A 22,311-nucleotide genomic window follows, 5' to 3' on the forward strand; every position below is an offset into this window, starting at 1 on the left:
TTTAGCTCCTTGAGCACTGACAGGCAAAAAACAAGAATGTATTCTTTCTGCAGAAAGGATGAGTCAGAGAGAAGCCAAATACACCTTTTTCTCCTTTTAAAACCCACAGTTTGGAAATTTGGATAACTCAGTCCTGTAAAGAGGCCAGGAAGTTCTTTTACATGGAAACACACATGTGGAGGCAGGAATATAAACATTTCTGCCTAATATTCAATTATTAAAACCCAGTCAGTGTCACATAAATTTAAAAACATGTAAAAAGTGGCCATATTTCCTTCATATGAAAAGGCACCTATAACATTGACTGTCCATGAAGATGTCACTTAATATTTATTAATAGATTGATAAATTTCATTTATGAACTTTACCTGATGAAGCATAAATATAAATTTATATGTGTGTAAATAAGTATACTTGATATAAATAATTTATGTGATATACATAAATAATTTATGAAGAAATATATTTTTGGCTAATTTATCCATAAAATTAAGAAAGGAAAAAAATAGAGCTCACATTAGTCAGGTTTTGAAGACTATGTTTATCTTGACCAAAGATCTGTGGGATATTTTTTAAGAGGATTTAAAGACTATAAGACCTCTGTTGCTTGAAAGAGAGGGTCATCAACATTACAGTCCCAGAAAAATGATAATAATTTCATAGGCACACCAAGTGAAAAGCCATTTCTCACAGGTAGATTCATAGTGACTTACAGATAGGACTGTACTTGAACCTCCCTGGTCAATTAGAAATATATAACTACTGGTTTATCTCCAGGACACTGGAATTCTTGACCAGCTCCACAGGTCACTTACTTGAGAAGCAATGTGAACTCCAAACACTTTTCAACCTCAGCGTCTCTGTGTTTCTGTTTCTTATGCACTGAGCCTTTACATAAACTCATCTCACAAGGCGTTCCATAGCTAAAAACATTTTTTAAAACCATCAAGTTAGCACTTTGCTTTGGTAACAGCACTAGATACATGGACAAATCCTTCCTCTGGTGACAAGTATGAAAGTTGGATTAAAATACCAATTTATTAGCTTGAGGACGTTAGAGGATTAATCAGATACTTGTTAATGAGTACTTGTTAGAACTGAGTCATGCTTTGACAGCCTTGTGAGTCTAAGGTAAAAAGTCCAGGACCTTCCAAAGATTGGGGGTCTTATTAAACACCCCAGGTTCCTAGGAGTAATGGTGCCTTAGATGGTTTGCAAAGCAAAATTTGACAGAATTCAAAGGGAAAAGTATGACGAATCTTTAACAAGAGAGGGATATTTTGAAAGTCATTTCTCAGGAAAAAAATCAGTAAAGATGCAGAAAATTGTGACAAAATAATTAATGGAAAACTGTCTTACATGGAAGTGAATCAACTTCAGAAATGCAATATACTGAGCACATTAGGGACTTTTAAAAAAATCAACCTGGTAGTTGAGTAACAAAATAAATTTCAACAAATTTCAGAAGATTGAAATCATGTGAGTATTTCTTTAAAATATTTATTTTATTTACTTGAAAGGCAGAGTTATAGGACACGGGAGAGATAGAGAAAGAGATTTTCCATCCACTGATTGTTGCTCCAAATGACTGCAATGGCCAGGGCTCAGCCGAGCTGAAGCCTGGAGCCTAGAATTCCCTCCAGGTCTTTCACATAGGTGACAGAGGCCCAAGTACTTGGTCCATCTTCCACTGCTTTCTCAGATGCATTAGCAGCGAGCTGGATCAGAAGCTGAGCAGGCCAGCACTTGAACCAGTGCTCAGATACGGGATGCAGAGTCACTGTTGGCAGCTTAACCTGCTACACTGCAACATCAGCCTCACAGAGCGTTTATTCTGTCCACAATGTCTTTCAGCCTTCAAGTGTATAATGAGCAAGAAATCCATACTTAAAAGATGCTATATAACTGATGAATCAAAGAAGAAATCATAATGGACACAAAAATATTTTGAACTGAATAATATAAAAATATGAATAAAATTTATAGGACATTTCAAAATCATTATTAGAGTGATATTTACAGACTTTAGTGGGTTTACTAGGAAAAATAAAGGTGAAACTCAATCAGTAATCTGGAAAGATAACAAAAACCACATTCAAAAACAAATGTCAAAGAGGGCTGATGTTGTGGTGCAGTAGTTTAACCCATTGCCTGCAGTGCGGCATCCTCTATAAGCACTGGTTCAAGTCCCAGCTGCTCTACTTATGATCCAGCTCCCTGCTAATGTTCTTGGAAAAGCTATGGAAAATGGCCCAAAACCTTGGGCTCCATGCCCATGTAAAAGCCAGGATCCTGGCTTTGGCCTATCCCAACCCCAGTGTTTCAGCCTGCTGGGGGAGTGAACCAGTTGATGGGAGACCTCTCTCTGTCTCTCCCTCTCTCTGTGTCAAAATCTTTAAAAACAGATGAACCCAAAGAATATAGAAGAAAGGAATAATAAAATTGTGAGCAGAAATTAATGGTATAATGAAACAAACAGAATAAAGATGATAAGCATAGCCAAAAAAAGATTTTAGGAAGGAATAATAAGAATGGATGAATATCTGACTAAGAATATAAAAGTAATGAATAGTTAACATCTGCAACAAAAAGGGAGATCTGACTGCAGACCCTACAAATATTAAAAACTTGATAAAGTATTATGAATATTTTCATGCCAATAAACTTGGTAATTTAGATGAAGCTAAAAAATTCCTAGAAAAGTACATATCAGCAAAAGTGACACAAAAAGAAATAGAAAGCCTTAAATAGTTTTATAACTACTAAAGAAACATATTTGATAATTACAATCCCTCCCACAGAGAACACTCCTGGTTTTATGTGGCTTCAGTAGCCAATTTGATCAACCCACTCAGAGAACAAAAAAAGAGGGAACTTTTTTCCCTTGTTTTATGAGGCTGCTATTTTTGATAGCAAAACCTGACCAGGGCATTATGGCAAAGAAAAATGAAGTCCAATCTCACTCCCACACATAGATGCAAAACTTTTAAAGCAAATATTATCAAACTGAACCCAAACAGCTTATACTGGATAATAGTCATTATGAACTCCAGCTTATTGCATTAATTTAAGGTTGCAAGAACATTGAAAAATTAGTGGACTTTGCTACATTAATAGAATAAAAGACCATTTTAAAAGATACAGATAAATCACCTCATACAATTCAGTATACAGTCATGCTTTTAAAAATGCTTAGCTCGCTAGAAACAAAGAGAAATTACTCAATCTAATAAAGCATAACTACATAAAAAACTTGCAGTAACCATACTTAATGTTGAAATGTTGAAGGTGTTCCTTTATACCATCACTTCTATTCAGCACTGTATTAAGGACCCGGTTTAATGAGGCAAACAAAAGAAAAGGCATTAGGCATGAAAGAACTAGAGTTCATACTACTAGATTTAACAGTGTTAGTATAAATCTTAAAAAAACCTGTAGATAAATTTTTAAGTAAATGTGACTTTGTTGATGAAATCACAATAAGAAAGTCAATTGTATTTTTATTTACCAACAATGAACTAAAATTTTAGAAATGATTTTAATAGCCTGAAAGAGGATCTAAAACTTGGGAGTAAATTGAGCAAAAACAATTAAGACATTTATGTCAAAAATGTAAGCAGGAGAAAGATATACCTACTTCATCATTGAAATCAACATTATTAATGCCAATTCCTCTCAAATATTTCCATGCATCTATAAATTCAATGTAATACTATTATAAAGCCCCCTTCCATTTTTATTTTTATTTTGGAACAGAAAATGTTTCACTATATCTTTTTTGGGGAAATGAAAGTTCTAAGACTCATACAGAAAACCAAAGGAATAAGAATAGGTAAGACAATCTTGAAGTAGAAAATGCAATGATAGGGTTTATTATCTATAATATATCAAGATTTAAAGCTAAAGCTATGTAAGATAGTGTAATACTGGCAAAAAAGAATAAACAAATATACCAATAGAACCATTCATAAAGCATAAAACCAATACAGATCTACCTGGAGCTTTGAAATCTGTCCAAAGGGAGTATGCTTGATTTATGGCAATTGGTAAAAAAGAAGTTTATTTAAAAAAATTATGCTAGGGCAGTTGGATTTCCAAATAATAATAAAAATTAAACTTTATCTACACTATGAAACACAAATCAGTTCCAGATTAATTTTTTTAATAGATGTGGAAATCAAAACTAAAGATTTCAGAAGATAATATAGGTATCTTGAGGTATGCAATGATTATAAAAATGGAATTAAAGAGTACTAATCATAATGAAAATATGAATACATTTGACTCTATTAAAAATAAGAATACATGTTGATCAGAAGATCCAACAAGAGATGAAGAACCTTGCAAGCCACAGGATGAAAGAAGGTGTTTGCAACCCATAAAATCTATAAAAATGTTTGTGCAGATTATGTTATGAGGTCTTGCAAATTTCTAAGGAAAAGAAGTCTACTCAATAGAAAAATGGGGAAGAAACTTGAAAAGACCAATAAACATTTGAAAAAGGTATTTAATAATCAGGCAAATGCAAAAATCACAAAAACACTGCATACCAATTGATGAGCATGTAGAGTAACAGGAACTCTATTGCACGGCTGTGATAGGGAAAATTGTTGCCTTTTACATACACTTTTCTGTTTCATACTGAATCTACGTTTTCACAGCTATTCTATTCACAATAAACTCAACCGAAATGTATAGACCATGTACCAAGGTCCTTATTAAAAAGTTTTAAGGATGAAGTAATTAAACACATAGTACCATTTATAGCCTTAGTCTAAGATAGCTTGACACATCTGTTTCAAAGCAGGGATGGTCTTGCTAGTGAGGCTGATGTTCTAAATCTATAGATTATAAATAGTATTTATTGTACATTTTTCATTCTATTTGAGCTAGTCATGGATTTTTTTCACAATGAGAAAACAGGCCCAAAGAGGTTAAATGGCTTATCCAAATGCACATTGGTAGCATGTGGCAGAGGTGGAACTTGAAACCAGGACACACCCATCAAATCAAAGTTAAGATCACAGGACAAGGCACTTCTACTATTGTCAAAGAGGTGCAAAAAAGTAAGTGTTCATGAAAATGAGAAGGTGCAACCCTTGTATCTTGCTGGTGAGCATAGAAAATGGTATAGCAGCTGTGGAAAAAAGTTTGGCAGTTTCCTAAAAAAGTGAAATATAGAATTACCATACGACCCAGTAACTCCACTCTTAGGTGTACACCCAAAAGAACTGATAAAAAGGAGTCAAAGAGCAGAGCTTTAGACATTAATGTCCATAGCAGCATTATTTATAATAGCCAAAGATGGAAATAATGAAATTGTACATCAATAGGTGAATGGATAAAATATATATGCTCAAATAGTAGAATGCAATTCAGCCATAAAACAGAATGGAATCATGCTACAACATGGTAGACCTTGAACATATGCTAAGTTAAATAAGCCAGACACAAAGAACAAATATTGTGATTCCATTTATTTTAAATATGTAGAATAGGCAAACTTATAGAGATGGAAAATAAAATATATGACACCAGGAAGAGGAAGAAGAAAATGGGAGTTTAGTATCTTTTGAGTGTGGAGTTGTTTTTAGGGTGATGGAAACATTGTGAATATACTTACTCTGAATTGTACACTTAAAATGATAAGAAAACGAATAGTGAATTTCATATTTTATGTATTTTACTACAACAATTTTTAAAAACCCACCTACTAGGAAAATGAGCTTACTTTGGGGGTAGGGATCAGGAGTCCTGGTCATATTCCAGGAAGATACCAGAAGAGGTGTAGTTTACACTTTCAAGGTTCGTTTCCTACCAGTGTTTAAATGCTCCATATTCTAGAGATCCTCCCACAGTCAGCAATAAAATGGCACATAAAAGACCAACTGATTATTTATCCATCATGAATTAAACAAATACATGTTCTTTTTATTTTTATTATTTGAAAGAGTGACAGAGAAGGAGAGATAGAGACAGAGATTATCCATCTGCTGGTTCACTCCCTAAATGGCCACAATGGTGAGGGCTTGGGTAGGCCAAAGCCAGGAGCCAGGAGCCAGGAACTCCAACCAGGTCTCCCATGTGAGTGGCAGGGGCAGAGCACTTGGGCCGTCTTCTGCTGCTTTCCCAAACGCATTATCAGGAAGCTAGATAGGAAGCAGAGAAGCTGGGACTCAAACCAGCACTCCAAAATGGGATTCTGGTGTTACAGTTGGTAGTTTAACCTGTTGCACCACAACAGCTGGCCCCCAAATGTTTGAAAATTGGATAAGTGGAACTGTGTACACCTAGCCTGAGGGATGAGATGAGGCCATGTGTCTGAAGTACCTGGAGACTGTGTAGTCTGAGGCATTTCTCCTTAGTTCAAGGTAGCTATTTTGCATATCAAGAACTTAACCCTACCATTCAACCCAGCCATCCCACTCCTTGGAATTTACCCAAAGGAAATTAAATTGGCAAACAAAAAAGCGGTCTGCACCTTAATGTTTATTGCAGCTCAATTCACAATAGCTAAGACCTGGAATCAACCTAAAGGCCCATCAACAGTAGACTGGATAAAGAAATTATGGGATATGTACTCTACAGAATACTATACAGCAGTAAAAAACAATGAAACCTGGTCATTTGCAACAAAATGGAGGAATTTGGAAAACATCATGCTGAGTAAAATAAGCCAGTCCCAAAGGGACAAACATCATATGTTCTCCCTGATCGGTGATGACTAACTGTGCACCAAAAAGGAAACCTGTTGAAGTGAAATGGACACTATGAGAAATGGTGACTTGATCAGCCCTTCCCTGACTGTTGATGAACAACTTAATACTTTATCCTTCCTAGTATTTTTTTTTTGTTTGTTCTACTTAATGCTATTGGTTGAATTCTGTAATTAATACACAGTTATTCTTAAATGTTGATACTTAACTGAAAAAATGATCCCTGTTAAACGTTAAGAGTGAGAATAAGAAAGGGAAGAGATGTACAATTTGGGACATGCTCAAGCTGACTTGCCCCAAACGGTAGAGTTAGAAACATACCAGGGGATTCCAATTCAGTCCCATCAAGGTGGCATGTACCAATGCCATCTCCCAAGTGATCAATTTCTGTTCACAATTGATCATAATGATAGGACTAAGAACCAAAGGGATCACATAAACAAGAATAGTGTCTGAAAATACTAACCTATAGAATAAAAAAGGGAGAGAACGATCCAACATGGGAAGGGGGATACACAGCAGACTCATAGAATGGCAGATGTCCTAAACAGCACTCTGGCCTCAGAATCAGCCCTTAAGGCATGCAGATCCGGCTGAAAAGCCCATGAGAGTATTTCAGGCATGGAAAGCCAAGACAAAAACAAAAACAAAAACCTAAATGAAAGATCTCTGCGAGTGAGATCCCAGTGGAAAGAACAGGTCATCAAAGAAGGAGGTACCTTTCTCTGAAGGGAGGAGAGAACTTCCACTTTGACCATGGCCTTGTCTAAATATGATCAGAGTCGATGAACTCAAAAGGCTTCCAAAGCCTTGGCAACTCATGATAAGAGCCTAGGGTGATTACTGATGCCATAAACAAGAGTGTCAATTTGTTAAGTCAACAACAGGAGTCACTGTGCACTCACTCTCCATGTAGGATCTCTGTCCTTAGTGTGCTGTACATTGAGATTTAATGCTATAACTAGTACTCAAATAGTATTTTTCACTTTGTGTTTCTATGTGGGTGCAAACTGTTGAAATCTTTACTTAATATGTACTAAATTGATCTTCTGTATCTAAAGAGAATCGAAAATGAATCTTGATGTAAATGGAAGGGGAGAGAGAGTGGGAAAGGGGAGGGTTGCGGGTGGGAGGGAAGTTATGGGGGGGAAGCCATTGTAATCCATAAGCTGTACTTTGGAAATTTATATTCATTAAATAAAAGTTAAAAAAAAAAGAATACTCTAAATTCTGGTGGGCACTAGGTGCAGCATTTGAGATGCTGCTTAGGACCACCCACATACCATATCAGGGTGCCTGGTTTTAGTTCTAGCTCCTCACTTCTTGTCCAGCTCACTGCTAATGCATACCCCCAGGGAGGCAGGAGGGAATGACTCAAGTACTTGGGTCCCTGGCACCTCTGTGGGAGACTCAGATGAGCTCTGGGATCCTGGCTGTGATCTAACCTACTCTTGGTTGTTGCAGGCATTCAGGGAGTGAACCAGCAAATGGGAGGTCTCTCTCTGTCTTTCTATTTCTCTCTTTCAAATAGAAATGAAAATAAAATTTTAAAAATTGAAAGAATATATAAAACATACAGAATATGCGGAGGGAAAATGAAGCTGTAAATTGTTCACATTTTTTGGTGCTTTACGCAAAGTAGTCAGACATGGGCTAGAAATCCACTGCTTTGAAATAGTCTTCCCGCTAAAAATATACATTGTGTTGTTTAACTTTATTTCAAAAATAATCTTTGATGTTTAGGTAGTATGGGATCTCCCAAGAGATATTAATGAAGATACTAAGGTAAATAATCCATTATGTTTCACTGCAATACTTTAAAATATCTCACAGCACTTTCTTTAGGGAAGCAAAATGTTCCTTCCAAGTACGATTTCATAATCTTTTCTTAGTTAATACTGAAATTCTTTTTCTTTTTAAATATTAAAAGAAGTTTCATTTTTACTTTTTCTGATTCAATTAAAAAGTTAAGTGTTGTGGAATGTATATTTTTCTGCTTTTTAGGTTATTTGATATTTCATTATTTCTGAAAAAATTATTTTAATAATTATACATATTAGTTTTTAAATTGAGACTCATATAGCAATGATGTGAGATTGTGATGTCAATAGGTGTAGTTGCTGGGAGCACAGATGTTGGGCTTAGCCTGCCTGGTGTTTGAATCCTAGCTCTGCCACTTACTATCTGTGTATCCATGGGCAAAGCAGCTAATTCCTTCTTGCTTCATGAAGTTTATTCATCTATAAAATGGAACTAACAATACCATAGAGAACTGTTGTTAGAACTAAATGAGTTAATATTTGTATAGCAACTAGTATAGTGCTAAAAATACTATTTAAATATTTATTCAGTAAAAATAGCATAATTTAGCTGTCGTACTGGACTCTGTACTTTTTTCAAGTGTGAAACGGAGATCTTTTATTCAAAAATTTATGTGATGGTTACTAAAATGTCAATTGTAATTATTGCTTGGACATTCTTTGAAAGAAAGCTGTTGGGAGTTACTATGTATCATTACTTGTCAGTGTCAGTGTAATTAGGATGAATTTTCAAGTGAAGTACAAATAACCCTCATTTAATATAGAATTGTATTTTTTTTGAGCAAAAACCTTATTCTCTTCTGTACCTCCATTCTAGATATGAAGGGCAGCCTTCTCATGGCAGAATATATTAGATTAATCATCATGACTTCAACAGTTCTTAACATAATAATTCATATAAATTACCCGAGTTATATTAAGAAAATAATTTATGTAATTTATGATGTGAGAAATCAATTGTTTCATTATTCATCACCCATTATACAATTTTGTTTTAATTTGGTTTGTTGTCTATTATTTTACTGCTCTATTAACTTAATGATTTGAGCAATTATTTATAGTCTGTGATATTAGATAATAGATTTAGAGGATATTATTAGATAATTCATGATGAAGATGATGTCTATGGATATTAGAGAAAATTCTGTTATTTTAATCTGAATACTATGTTCAGTTTGATTATAATGAATTCATTTTCTTTTAATAAAATTCATGTAACACAACTGTAAGTATAATTTTCCATTGACATAATGGTATCCTAGCTATCAATATTATTTAACATAGGTAGGTAGCTAATAATGTCCTTGGACTTCACTTTCTTCATATATTTATATATATATACATATATTTATGGAAATATCACTTGAGGATTCTAATGTCAAATGAAGAAAATATAATAAATGATTTGATATTCTACTATTGTTTATTTTTCCAAGACCACTGCTAATTAAAAATTTCCTATCACTATTTCTGTTCTTGGAATTCCTTAATTTATAAGTATTTTGTCCTTTATAGCATGTCCTTATCATTACAAGGACCTACACTTTGAATAACATTGTTTCTTTGCATTATGTTTACGTGGATTTCCTCAACCACTTCTGTCTGGACATATAGATTGAAAGGGCATACTACTAACCAAGGTTTTTCACAGAAAAATGGATTATACAAGTGCACAATTTCCTACTTGCAATTCCTAATTTCCAAACCTTTGAAAATAAAAACAAAAACCAAAGAAAAGGATGCATTTGTTGACAAATCTACCTGCATTTATATTAAGCTATTTATAATCTCTGTCTGATTTATTGTGAATATTTGTGCATTTTATTACAGAAATATTAGTGGTTCATTACAGGATGCTTACCCAGACTCTGATGAGGTGTCACAGAGTATATACACTACATGGTTTTACTAAAATCTGAAAAAAAATCATATAGCCTATAATAGACTAATTTGCAAGAGTTACTTACATGTGATATCATGATTATTTCTGATGTTCTGTAAACATAAATACTATGCTATATGAATTTATAATTACAATTGTTCAACTTTTTCTTTAATGAAGCATCAATGATATTGAACTATAATTAGTATTCTCATCATCCTTGAAGCAAATAATTATTGCAAATATGGATAGTCAAATTCTCATGTTGAATATTTTTAAGAAATATTTGATTGACTCCACATACTAATAACAAGAACTGATGCAAAATTCTAAATTAACATGAGCCACATAAACAGTTTCATAGCATAGAGTGGAGTGACTCCTGAGGAGATGTTTGGATACCAACATTCTGTTACATCCATAGTCAATTCTTTCCTTCTCCCCTCCTATTCTCAGTCTAGGAAAGAAAATCTTTTTCTGTGAGTTGCTTTGTTGTTATGGTAACATTTTTCATGTATGATAAGTATGTAAATTACTAACCACATAAATAAAAGATGTTAATACTAATTTGCTTATAATAGTCTAATTTTAAAACTATCATTTCTAGGTATTTACTGCCAGGAAGTACCCAGTTCTTCATGAGAACACCAACTTTCAACATGAAATACAATTCACCTGGAATGACTCGCTCCAATGTTTTGTTTACATCCCGATATGGCCATTTGTGAAACAGAAGGGAAGATCGCCATGGGTTATGCATAATAGTAATTCATTTTTTTCCCTCAAGTGGAACATGCAAAGAAAGTGACCATTAAGTGCTGTTTTATGTATATATGACTTAAATATGTGTGAAAATATATACACATGCACTCAAATAACATATATATTTATTATAATATTTGAAAGAAGAATTAGCAGAAAATTGAAGACTTAACCTTTCTGGAAATATAATAAACCATGTTAAATTTGTTTACACAAATATGTGAATGTCTAGAATTTGCTAGGTTTATAATTAATTCCTTCCTACTAGAAATGTTATTTTTGCTGCAGAGTATATAAAACAGAATTAATCTTGAATATCCCATTACAGTGTTAAATTATTTTCTAGATAACACAGCTTTTAACTTGAAAAAGCATTAATAGCATAATACCTTATTAATACTCCTATATGTAGTAGCCATTTAAAATGAACCAAAAAAGATTTAGAAACCTGATGTTGCTTGATGATAGAATTAAGTATAAAACGGGTTTATCATTACAATAGCACATTATAAACTACTGGAAACATCTTAACCTGATTTTCCAATATTTTTATTCCCCTAAGTAGAAATTTAACTGCTTGTAATAATAGACATTTTCAGTAAGGATCTGGTAAGATCATTATGATTCAAGTGGAAGACAATCTGGTGGGTTAAAAATAAAAATGTAAACCAGCTTTTATTTTTACTTTTCATAGGGAATCACATAAAGGAATAGAAAATGATGGCAATGATAAAAATCTTTCTGTACGATTTTTGTATCTCATACCACTAATTTTTATTTGGAAGTTATATCTTTGATGGGTTTAACATGTGGTTAAATAAATTTTTTCTGTTCTACATAAATAGAAGAGCTGACATTTCAAACTCATTTTGGTATTATAGGATAATGTGTCACTTATTTTATAAGTCTCTCAAGAATGAGACCAACTTACATTGTGAAGTCTAATACAGTAGTTTCTTATTACACCATATATAGTCAATAGTTTTGACTAGAAGATTCCAGTTACCACATAATTAATATACCCTTGAGGGTTTTGTAAAAAATCAATAAGATTATAAACTTTTCTTCCTGTCAAAAGTTATTATGCATAAGTTTCATAGCAATTTACTTCCTTATTTTGCTTACAGTTTCAAAAACAATGAGTGAGCTTTCAATTTTCCATAAAAATATAAAAAGCAATGCTTTGACAATGATACCCCCCAGAAAGTATATTATTTACCCTTTAGAAATTTATTTAAACTCCTTCCCTGAATAATTTTATTTTCTCATAAATGCTAATTGTTTGCAAAATTATGACTGTTTCACCTTTTTTTTTTTTTTTTTTTTTTACTATCCTCAATACTATTTTCAGTAAATCAGAGAATGTCTCCAAGGCACAAAGAGAACAGAGAGGGGCAAACTGGCTGGGTCTAACACAAACTGGATGGACAGCAAAGCTGTTAGACATGTTTTCTTTTAAAATAACCTTGTGAGGCTGTATTAGACTGAAATAACTCGTTTCTCTCCTAAGTTATTGCTAGTTACCAGATTCTTATGACTACCTTAGATCCAAGTTTCAGTGGATGTTCTTCCTTGCTGGAAGCTTCCTGAAGAAGCTGCAGTGGTCTTTGTGGAAGAGGAGGATAAGGGTGTCAGGAGGGAGCAGTTCACAGGGTAGTGTTCATGATTTCATTTTGAGAACTCTTAACTATGTCATAGATTTCTTAGAAAAAACAATGCGGAATTTGAAATATTACAAAATCACCATAAGAATGATCAACAAGTAAGTCTTTCATGGAGTGTTTTTTTTGTCAATTTTCTTTTTTTTCTTTATTTGATATAATTAGACAGTGAAATAGAAAGAGAAAGGTCTTCCTTTTTCCGTTGGTTCACCCCCCGAATGACTGCTACGGCCAGAGCTACTGGCCGACCCAAAGCCAGGAGCCAGGTGCTTCCTCCTGGTCTCCCATGTGGGTGCAGGAGCTCAAGCACTTGGGCCATTTTCTACTGTTTTCCTGGGCCACAGCAGAGAGCTGGACTGGAGGAGGAGCAACCGGGACTAGAACCCGATGCCCATATGGGATGCTACTGCTGCAGGCAGAAGATTAACCAAGAGAGCCATGGCGCCACCCCCATCAATTTTCTTTTAAATTCATCATTTGGCAATGAAAGAGAAATGACTCGAAGTGTCTGATATATGATTAGCTAACTCACAAATGGCTAGTTAATTTGCTAGAATGTATGCTGGAACTTCCATCCTTATTGTACAAGAGTAAAAATTTCATTTAAAACAAAAATTAAGAATACCCAATTTTGAGAGGAACCCTCTCCTCCCCAGAAACACACACACACACACACACACACACACACTTTAAAAATGAAGAGTAAATTTAGATTATGGAACTGCCCAACTAATTCATGAACAGATGCAATTTATATAGCTATTTAAGGGTCTGTCCTTATTTTGAGCACTAGAATTTTATTGTTCACATTAACCTATTTATACCAATGCGGTTTGATATGGTGAATTTGTGAATAAAAGCCATGTGCTCATTATTTATATATACTACCTGGTGTGCTTTGGACCATGGCTGCTGTAGTGCTACTCCCTAATGAGCAACTAAGAAGAGAAGATGCAATAAACTATGGAAGTCTCAAGAGGCCATAGAAAAGTTTTAGGGGTATGAAATATTCCTTTGTTTTTATTATAAACTTTTTATTCATAAGGTTAAAACATATCAATATAAGTAATGGTACAGGCCTGACTTTCCCTTCTAGGAGAGAAAATAGCTTTATCTTAAAAACTGCAGAAGCTACTCAATCTTAGCAGGGGGTTTTAATAAGGGATTTGATTTATTTACACTGAAAGCATATTTTCTTCCTGTTACAGAAAAACACATGCTTGCTTATTTGGTAAATCTAAGTTTAGAATGCTTTCTGGAACTGTATGAGATTGATATGATTTCTAGAATTGTCTAAGAAACCACCTTCTTATTTTAAATCATCACCTACAAACATAGTCTGAGATTGCAAATTAGTTTTCACGTGAATAATCCACTATTATAGGTTACATACCATTTGCTTTATGGGATGTGTGGAAGGAGCTAATTGGGGTTCATACTTTAATTTTACCAGAACAAATTTTATCTTACTAGCATTTCACTTATGTTGAATATATAGAAATGTAATGTTACAGGATCAAATATGGAAACGGCAGTGGTAACTCTGGTTATTCATAAAGTGCAAAGATCTATAAAAATTTTATCATATGCCTAAATTAAGACCAAATAAACAAAATCTTCCCACTAGATTCTCTTCTCTTAAACTAAATCCAAATCAAAGCCGAACAAACAAAAAAACCCTGTCTCTTTTCATCTAATATTTATACACAACAAGGTAATAGTGATGTCTTGAACATTAAGAAAGCATTTTCATTTTAATTCTCATTCTAATTTGAAAGCATGTGAGCACATAATTGTGTTAGAATTTTCTTTTTTAAGATTTATTTATTTACTTGAAAGGCAGATTTACAGAGAGAAAGGAGAGACAAAGGGATCTGTCATGCACTGGTTAACTCCCCAAATAGCTGCAACAGCCCAGGATGGGCCAGGCTGGAGCCAGGAGCCAGGAGTTTCTTCCAGGTCTCCTAAATGGATGCAGGGGCCCAACCACTTGGGCCATCCCTCACTGCTGTCCCAGGCAAATTAGCTGGAAGCTGGATCAGAAGTGGAGCAGCCAGGACTCGAACCGGCATCCATAAGGGATGCTGGCACTGCAGACAATAGCTTAACCTGCTGTGCCACAGCATTGGCTCCTATTATTGAATTAAAATTTCAGATATTTTATTATAAATGAACCCAAATATTTTCTCCTGTAGCATGTCATTCTGTTTAAAAGTTCTGATCTTTTCAAAAGTACCAAAAATTGCATACAAAAATACCATTATTCGATTTTCTGTAAAGTGCTGTTTCATTCTTAAAGTATAATCTTTAAAAAATAATAGCAATTATCTCACAAATGATAGAAAATATAATACTTTCTATTCTATAATGCTAATTTACACTTTGAATATTTTACTTCTAAGGGTTTAAATAAAAAGTTTAACTGTATAATTGTGTTCCTATAACTTGATGATTCCTTAAATATTTTACTTTCCCCTTAAATTGAAAAATTTGAAATTTTAAAATCCTTATTATTTAAATATGTTGAGCTAATGTTGTCTTACAAATAAATGAAATATTTAGAAACATTCATGATGAAAATTTTATTTCTTAGTATTTTCTTTCTTTCTTTATCCTGTTTTGCAATCTCTAAGTTACCTTTGATGCTTTGACCTTTACATGCACTAAATCAAGAAAAAGGAAATCCTGCCTTTCACACTGGTTTTTTCTTATATTTTATGGTGGTATGTTTTTGCCTCAGCAACAATAAAGCTTAGATAAAATACACTATTGAATCAAGTTCAGGTTTTTAGCTGACATCTTTAAGAATCAGGTATAAAGTCTTTATGCCTAAAAATAAGCATTAATTGTCTGAATCCATATAATGCAAGACACCGACTACAAATAACAATGTTGTAACCAAAAATTGGTATATTAAGACTTATTTCACACTATCAGAATGCCACCCTTTTTTGGTGCCCTTTTTTTTTTTTTTTTTTTTTTTGGCTTCATCATAAATGGGTAAAGGAAAATGTTGAAGGAAAATAAATCAGGTAACATATTCTGCATGAACTGGACTATATTATCTAAGAAAAGCTACATAAAGCTTTTATTTTGTCCCTACCTATTAACTTGAAAGCTGTTGGTAAAGGCATTTTTCAATAGACTATTAAATTAGTAAGAAGGTTTACATTACAAAAGTAATCAAATGATGCTGATATTTCTTTTTCAAAGCCTAACAACGATTCTTGGTCCTGAGCTGTTCAATTCATACAATAACCACTTTACATGCTACAACATTTGAATATTAATGCATTTGCTAAAGATTCTGAATTTGAAGATTAGCTTGAAAGCAATACATTTGGTAATATGAATCATGATTCAAATTATCTCCATGTGCTTTATTACCTGTATATGAATGCAAATGTTGTTACAGAAAATATGCTTGAAATGTCAACACAATGTGCAATTAGCATTGCATTGTCATGCTCCAGCATGTGCTATCTGTATGGCAAAGTTATTTCAATTACTCGGGTGTGTTATTACAATAAAAAATGTTTAACAAAAGAAGGCTATAATATGTCATCAAATGCTTATTTCTGTTTCATACACACACATACACAGATTTTGTAATAGCAGAGACACTTGAAATTGAGCTTTCAGAGTGATCAGATATATTGTCACAGTAATTTTTTCTGCTGTATGTATCTGGCATCATAGATTGTAATAACAGTATTACTTATCTAATCACAATTATGTCAACATTTTAAGGACATTCTCAGGTACGAATTTATAACTTCATCATTGCTAAAACTAAAACTCAGAAGTAAATCTTAGTCTTACTGCCATTTATAACATTGAGATAATTATATATAAAGAACTTAGAATAGTTTTCCTTTAGGGAAAGGAAGTACTTTGAATAAAAGATCCTATGATGGAAAATTTTTTTTTTGCTTTGTTTTAAGATTGATTAGTTGAAAGGCAGAGTGACAGAAAAAGAGAAACAATGACATTTTCCATCCACTGGTTCACTTTTATATCTTTCTGCAACAGCTGGGGTTGTGCCATCCTGAAGCCAGGAGCCAGGAACTTCATCTGGGTCTCCCACCTGGGTGGCAGGGATCCAGCCACTGGGGTCATCCATCTGCTGCTTCCCAGGCACATTAGCAGAGACCTAGATAACAAGCTGAGAAGCTGGAAATTTGCCTTCCTATATGGAATTGACAACCAAATGGTAGAAAGGTCAACTCAAAAAATTCATTTTACAGCATTCACTATTATCTTATAAGGTTCAAATATACTATAAAGTATTTTAAAAGTTCTTGATTTTTTTTCAGTAACAAAAATGGACTCCCTGTAGGTAGTTTGGCATATGTCCCTATTTTATCAAAAAATTTTCAAGATGTATATAAAGTTAAATGAGGAAAAATCTTTAAACATTACAAAATAAGTCATATTGAAATATTTTCAAGTGTTAGAAAACTTCATTTAGTTCCTTAAAAACAAAATGTACATTTAGCTCCTTTGTAGAGAGTAAAACAACAAATCCTTAAATTAATTTGGAGAGTTATCTTTTAATGACTAATCATAATACATAGTAAGAGCATGATGAAAAAAATGCCATCTCCATGATCAGATACATTTGGAAGACTTTAAAAATTGGAATGTGTTTCTCTACTTTCAAAATCTCTACAAGTCTTTAGTAGACTAAGATGCACTTGGGGCCAAAGCTGTGGCATAGCAGGAAAAGCTGGTGCCTGCAAGGCTGGCATCCTATATGGGCACCAGTTCGAGTCCCTGTTGCACCTCTTTCTGTTTAGCTCTCTGCTAAGGCCTGGGAAAACCCTGGAGATGGCCCAAGTGCTTGGGCCCCTCCACCCATGGGGGAAACCTGGAAGAAGCTAGGAAGTGAACCAGTGGATGGAAGACACCTCTCTCTCTCTCTCTCTCTCTCTCTCTCTCTCTGCCTCTGGAACTCTACCTTTCAAATAAATGAATAAAATCTTTAAAAAAATGCACTGAGTCTAGAAAGGGAGAAGAGTAACATGTGTCAGTTCCCAAACTAATTTCAGCACAGTACCTCTTATTGCAATGCATCTCCCAAGATACGTCTTCTTATCTAGCAAACACTGGCAAACACAAAATTAAATCAATCACTAATAAAATAATCAAGTATCTTATCAAATATCAATACTACGTTACTGGTCTAATTATAAACACTGACAAATCTAATCCCAGAAATGTACTGGAACTTGACACTTGATAATTTGATCACTTACAAATGAATATCTGAACCAGAGTTTCAGGAGGGATGGCTTGAGGGAAAGAAGGTTGGTTGTAGTCAAACAATGATGAACATCAGCTCTACTAGGCATTTGCAACATAAGTGTGATGCAGAAAGTAATATAAAATGCTTTGGAATGTGATCAGAATGTTATCCAAACACTCGCAAAAAGATGAATCATTTATTGGATCATACTTAAGTAAAAATTTATCTTTAATCAGAATCTAGAGTTACCCATCAGCAGTAAGAACTTTGCCATGAACAAATGATATATCTGGAAGCAGCTGCTACCCTTCTGAAAGTCTCTCTGATACAAACAAAAAGGCCTGTTTTTGCTGGACCTACTTTGTTCAAAACAAGAATTTACTCAGAGTTTGTCATAGTGTTTGTGAGACAATATTTATCATGTCATATTGTTTGTCTTTGTTTTCCTTAAGCAACATGTTAGGTACTATGTGAGCCTTGGGAAGTTTTGTTTACACTCCATTCTCTTTTGTCCCCTGTGAAATATTGCCAAATTAATCTTTCTCTTTAAAGAAATACAACAAATCTGTTTCTATTCTGCATATTTATAGTTAGGAAATGAAACTGTGGTGACCTAAATTAAATTATTTCAAGTTGTTTTCGAAAATACTGAGATTTTTGTATTCTGATAGTATTCTGACTGTTGCACAAAAAGGGGCACCCTGTTTTCAAAGTGTTTTATCAGGGAAGATTTTAATATTTGATTTATTAATAGAAATATGTGTTGAGAATATGTAGATTCCAACTACTGTTCTAAGAATAGGTGCACATGGACATAAGCACTTTAAATATGGGGTAGACACTAGCGACAGAATTCCAGGAGAACAACAAAGCTATTTAATTCAGCCACACTCTATTCTACTAGAGACGTGCTGCAGCTTGTATTAGAGTAAGATAGCTTTAGAAAGATCAAGAAACAATAAAATTGATGTTTTCAAAACCGCTAGCATGCTGTTAGCAGTGAGAACAATCAGCATGTTCATAATAGATCTGATTTAGAGGGAAGCATATGACACAGTGTATATGAAAAATGCGGAGTATATAAACCTTAATGCAATCTAAGAAAATGCCATTTCAGTATATTACCTCATTTTCATTAAAATGATGCAAATATGAATTCCAAAAACTACTTAGGCCTTAGGCTAAAAATAGGTATTTCATCAAAACCTAATATCATTTTAGCTCCAATTGATATTTGTTCAGTACATGATAATAGTGAGAAGTACAAAGAGAAACTCAAATTTGGGGAAGAAATTGAAGAGATTTAAAAAAAATAAGCAAATTTAACTAATTCCATTGTGCTTTGACTTCCCAATGGAAGCAATAGACTTGTCATGAAACATTTACTACAAATAAATAATAAAACGATTCCTCAGAGATTAGCTTATTTTTCTAAAGATTTATTTATTTATTTGAAAGTCAGAGTTACACACAGAAGAAGAGGCAGAAAGAGAGAGAGGTCTTGTATCTGCTGGTTCACTCCCCAGTTGGCCACAACGGCTGGAGCTGCTGCGATCCTAAGCCAGGAGCCAGGAGCTTCTTGCAGGTCTCCTGTGCAAGTGCAGGGGCCAAGGACTAGGGCCATCTTCTACTGCTTTCCCAGGCTGTAGCAGAGAGCTGGATCAGAAGTGGAGCAGCCAGGACTTGAACCTGTGCCCATATGGGATGCCAGCACTGAAGGCGGTGGCTTTACCGGCTACGCATAGCACCTGCCCCTGCTTAATTTATTATTCTAGCCTCAGGCTTCTCAATCAAATGTTACTTATTTTTGTTTTTTGAATATTTTTTCCTGGACCATTTCTCCAAGTCTAAATTCATGTCATTTAATGAAGCACTGCCACCTTACACTGAACCTACAAATGCTGAGTAAACCTTCCCTTGGTTGTTCTAACGAACACATTGAGTTCCTACATTTATAAGAAAGAGTGGAAAGGGCAGAGATGGATTCCACTTCATCATTGTTGCACTTTTGTACTAATTTGTACTAATTTGCCCCGGAGTCCTATTTCTGAGCAGCGGGTGCGTGAGGACAGCTCTTCTACATTCTGCAATTACTCAGACTCTCTCAGGAATATACTCCTGAGTCACTCCTGGAGAAGCAGAAGCTCACTCCAAGACCTGAACCGTCCTGACGTCGATTTCCTTTCTCCCTATACATGCTAGGACGTTTCCATAGCAGAACACACATCTGATCTAGGTATCCAGTGAATAGATGGGGGATTACAAATTTTTAAAGGGTTGTACACCACCATAACGCTTTGCCAATTAGTCCCAGGCTTTGGGAAAATAAAGCACCTCACAAATGTTGAAGTATCCACTTTATTATTCTCGTTGGCTTATTACTGCGCCCCTGCTTTATGGTTTATTTTTCTTATGTAATAAAATATACACTGGGCTAGGAGGCAGAAGCCGGGGTTCCAGTCCTGGCTTTGCTATGCACAAGCCTGTGTTTCCTAATCCTAAATACCAACGTGGTTCACGTGACAGTGCTGTGAGGAAAATGGCCCAGCACTAGTGGCTGCAGCGCCGTTATCTCCTCATCGTGTCCACCAAGTCTCCGAAGGTCAGAAGCATCCTCCTTCTGTGATTCTGAGTCTGGCAGGTTATTGTTGGGATCTGGGTCCAGTAAGAACGGGCCTCAGGAAACGTGACATCAGTAACATCCATCCATTAGTAGGCTTTGTGGACACACTCATTGGCGGGCCCTCCTGCTGGCACTAGTGACACCCAGCCGACAGCAATACTTCCATGCGGTGACAGGGAGATGCCTAAGCCGCCCACGGGCTCGCTGGTCCAGAGGCTCAGTGTTTGCCTGGCCCTGATTGGCCTTCATGCCTGCGGGTCAGAGAGTCAGTGGCAGGACTGCTGGAGGTGTGGCAAATTCCGTGATGGCAGAGGTGTTGGCCTGAACTGGACTTGGATGATGACATACGCCAGCAGAAATCCCGCCGGGCCCGTCCTCTGCGGTCTGCGGCTCAAGCTGGACTCCCAGCAGGGCGGGTGACGATGGGGATCTCTCCGGGGTCTGCGGCCACTGCCTGTGGAGGGGTGGGATGAGTGTCCTTTAAGACTTGCGCAGGTCTCCTTTCTGCCCACGAGGGATTCTAGGCGTCAGACGACAAAGTGAGTTAAAAACCATATGTCACTTAACTAAGTGTCTGACCTTGGATAAGACATTGTGTACCGTGTCAGTCAGTGTTTTGTTGCTACTTACAACATCTGAGAGGAGCGACCTAGGAAGGAAGAAGGGTTATGTCAGCTTACCTTTTTGGAGGTTCACAATTCAAGATTGGGCAGCTCCATTAGTCTAAGCGTGTGGGGAGATTGAAGGCTGGTGGAGAGATGATCACATGATGAGGAAGGAAGCAGAGACCCAGGGAGCATACTCTTCATATCCACCCAACACTTGGCAGAAACTATCATGTAAGGGCAAGACTACAAAGACAGAAAGATGTCCTAATATGCCTCCCTCCCAGGCGCTACAATTAGATCGTCTCCACCCTTTTTAAACATTTTAAGATAATTTTTAAATTTATATAAGATGAACAAATTTCATGTTTTCATATATACAGATTAAGGATCATAGGGTACTTCCCACTCTACCCTCTCTCTTCTTGCTTTCTTATTCTTTCTTTTAACTTTTATGACATACTTTCAGTTTATTTTATAATCATAAGATTAACCATACACTAAGTAAAGAATTCAAGAAGAAAAAAAACCCACTGTTTCTCAGTTGGAGAGACAAGGATTGTAAATAATAATTCTCAAAATGTCAATTTTTCTCATAGACATTATGGTTTTTTTGTACTCTTTTGGTTATGACAGATCAGGTATAACATATGACATTTGTCTTTCTGGGACTGGCTTATTTCACTAAATATAGTGGTTTTCAGTTGCATCCATTTTCTTGCAAAAGACAGAATTTCATTCTTTTTACGGCTGAGAAGTATTCCATAGTGTAAATGTACCACATTTTCTTTATCTAGGCATGGGTTGCTGGGCATCTGGGTAGATTCTATATTTTGGCTATTGTGTACTGATCTGCAACAATAAATATGGAGGTACAGATGACTCCTTCATATGCTAATTTCATTTCTTCTGGGTAAATTCCTAAGAATGTGATAGCTGGGTAATTTTCAGACTTCTGAGGAATATCCAAACTGTCTTCCACAATGGATGTATT

General features: G+C 35.1%; 1 protein-coding gene across 10 annotated transcripts in view; it reads left to right on the plus strand.

The window, feature by feature from the left end:
* The window catches only part of TTLL7 (tubulin tyrosine ligase like 7), a 159,865-nt gene extending 143,478 nt beyond the window's left edge, over positions 1–16,387 (plus strand). For 8 of the 10 annotated variants that reach the window (XR_016237231.1, XR_016237230.1, XM_070076955.2 and 5 more), the window contains one exon: positions 11,026–16,387. Coding sequence is in view for 6 of the 10 variants with exons in the window: in XM_070076955.2 (XP_069933056.2) it covers positions 11,026–11,146 (121 nt within the window). In the remaining 4 variants the exon portion in view is untranslated. The remainder of the gene's footprint in view (positions 1–11,025) is intronic. The other 2 variants (XR_016237229.1, XR_016237228.1) reach the window with 1 other exon arrangement.
* Positions 16,388–22,311: the final 5,924 nt, after the last annotated feature.

This window comes from Oryctolagus cuniculus, chromosome 7 (assembly GCF_051225735.1).
Source record: "Oryctolagus cuniculus isolate XC-2025 breed Fujian yellow rabbit chromosome 7, ASM5122573v1, whole genome shotgun sequence".
Classification (NCBI taxonomy): Eukaryota; Metazoa; Chordata; class Mammalia; order Lagomorpha; family Leporidae; genus Oryctolagus; species Oryctolagus cuniculus.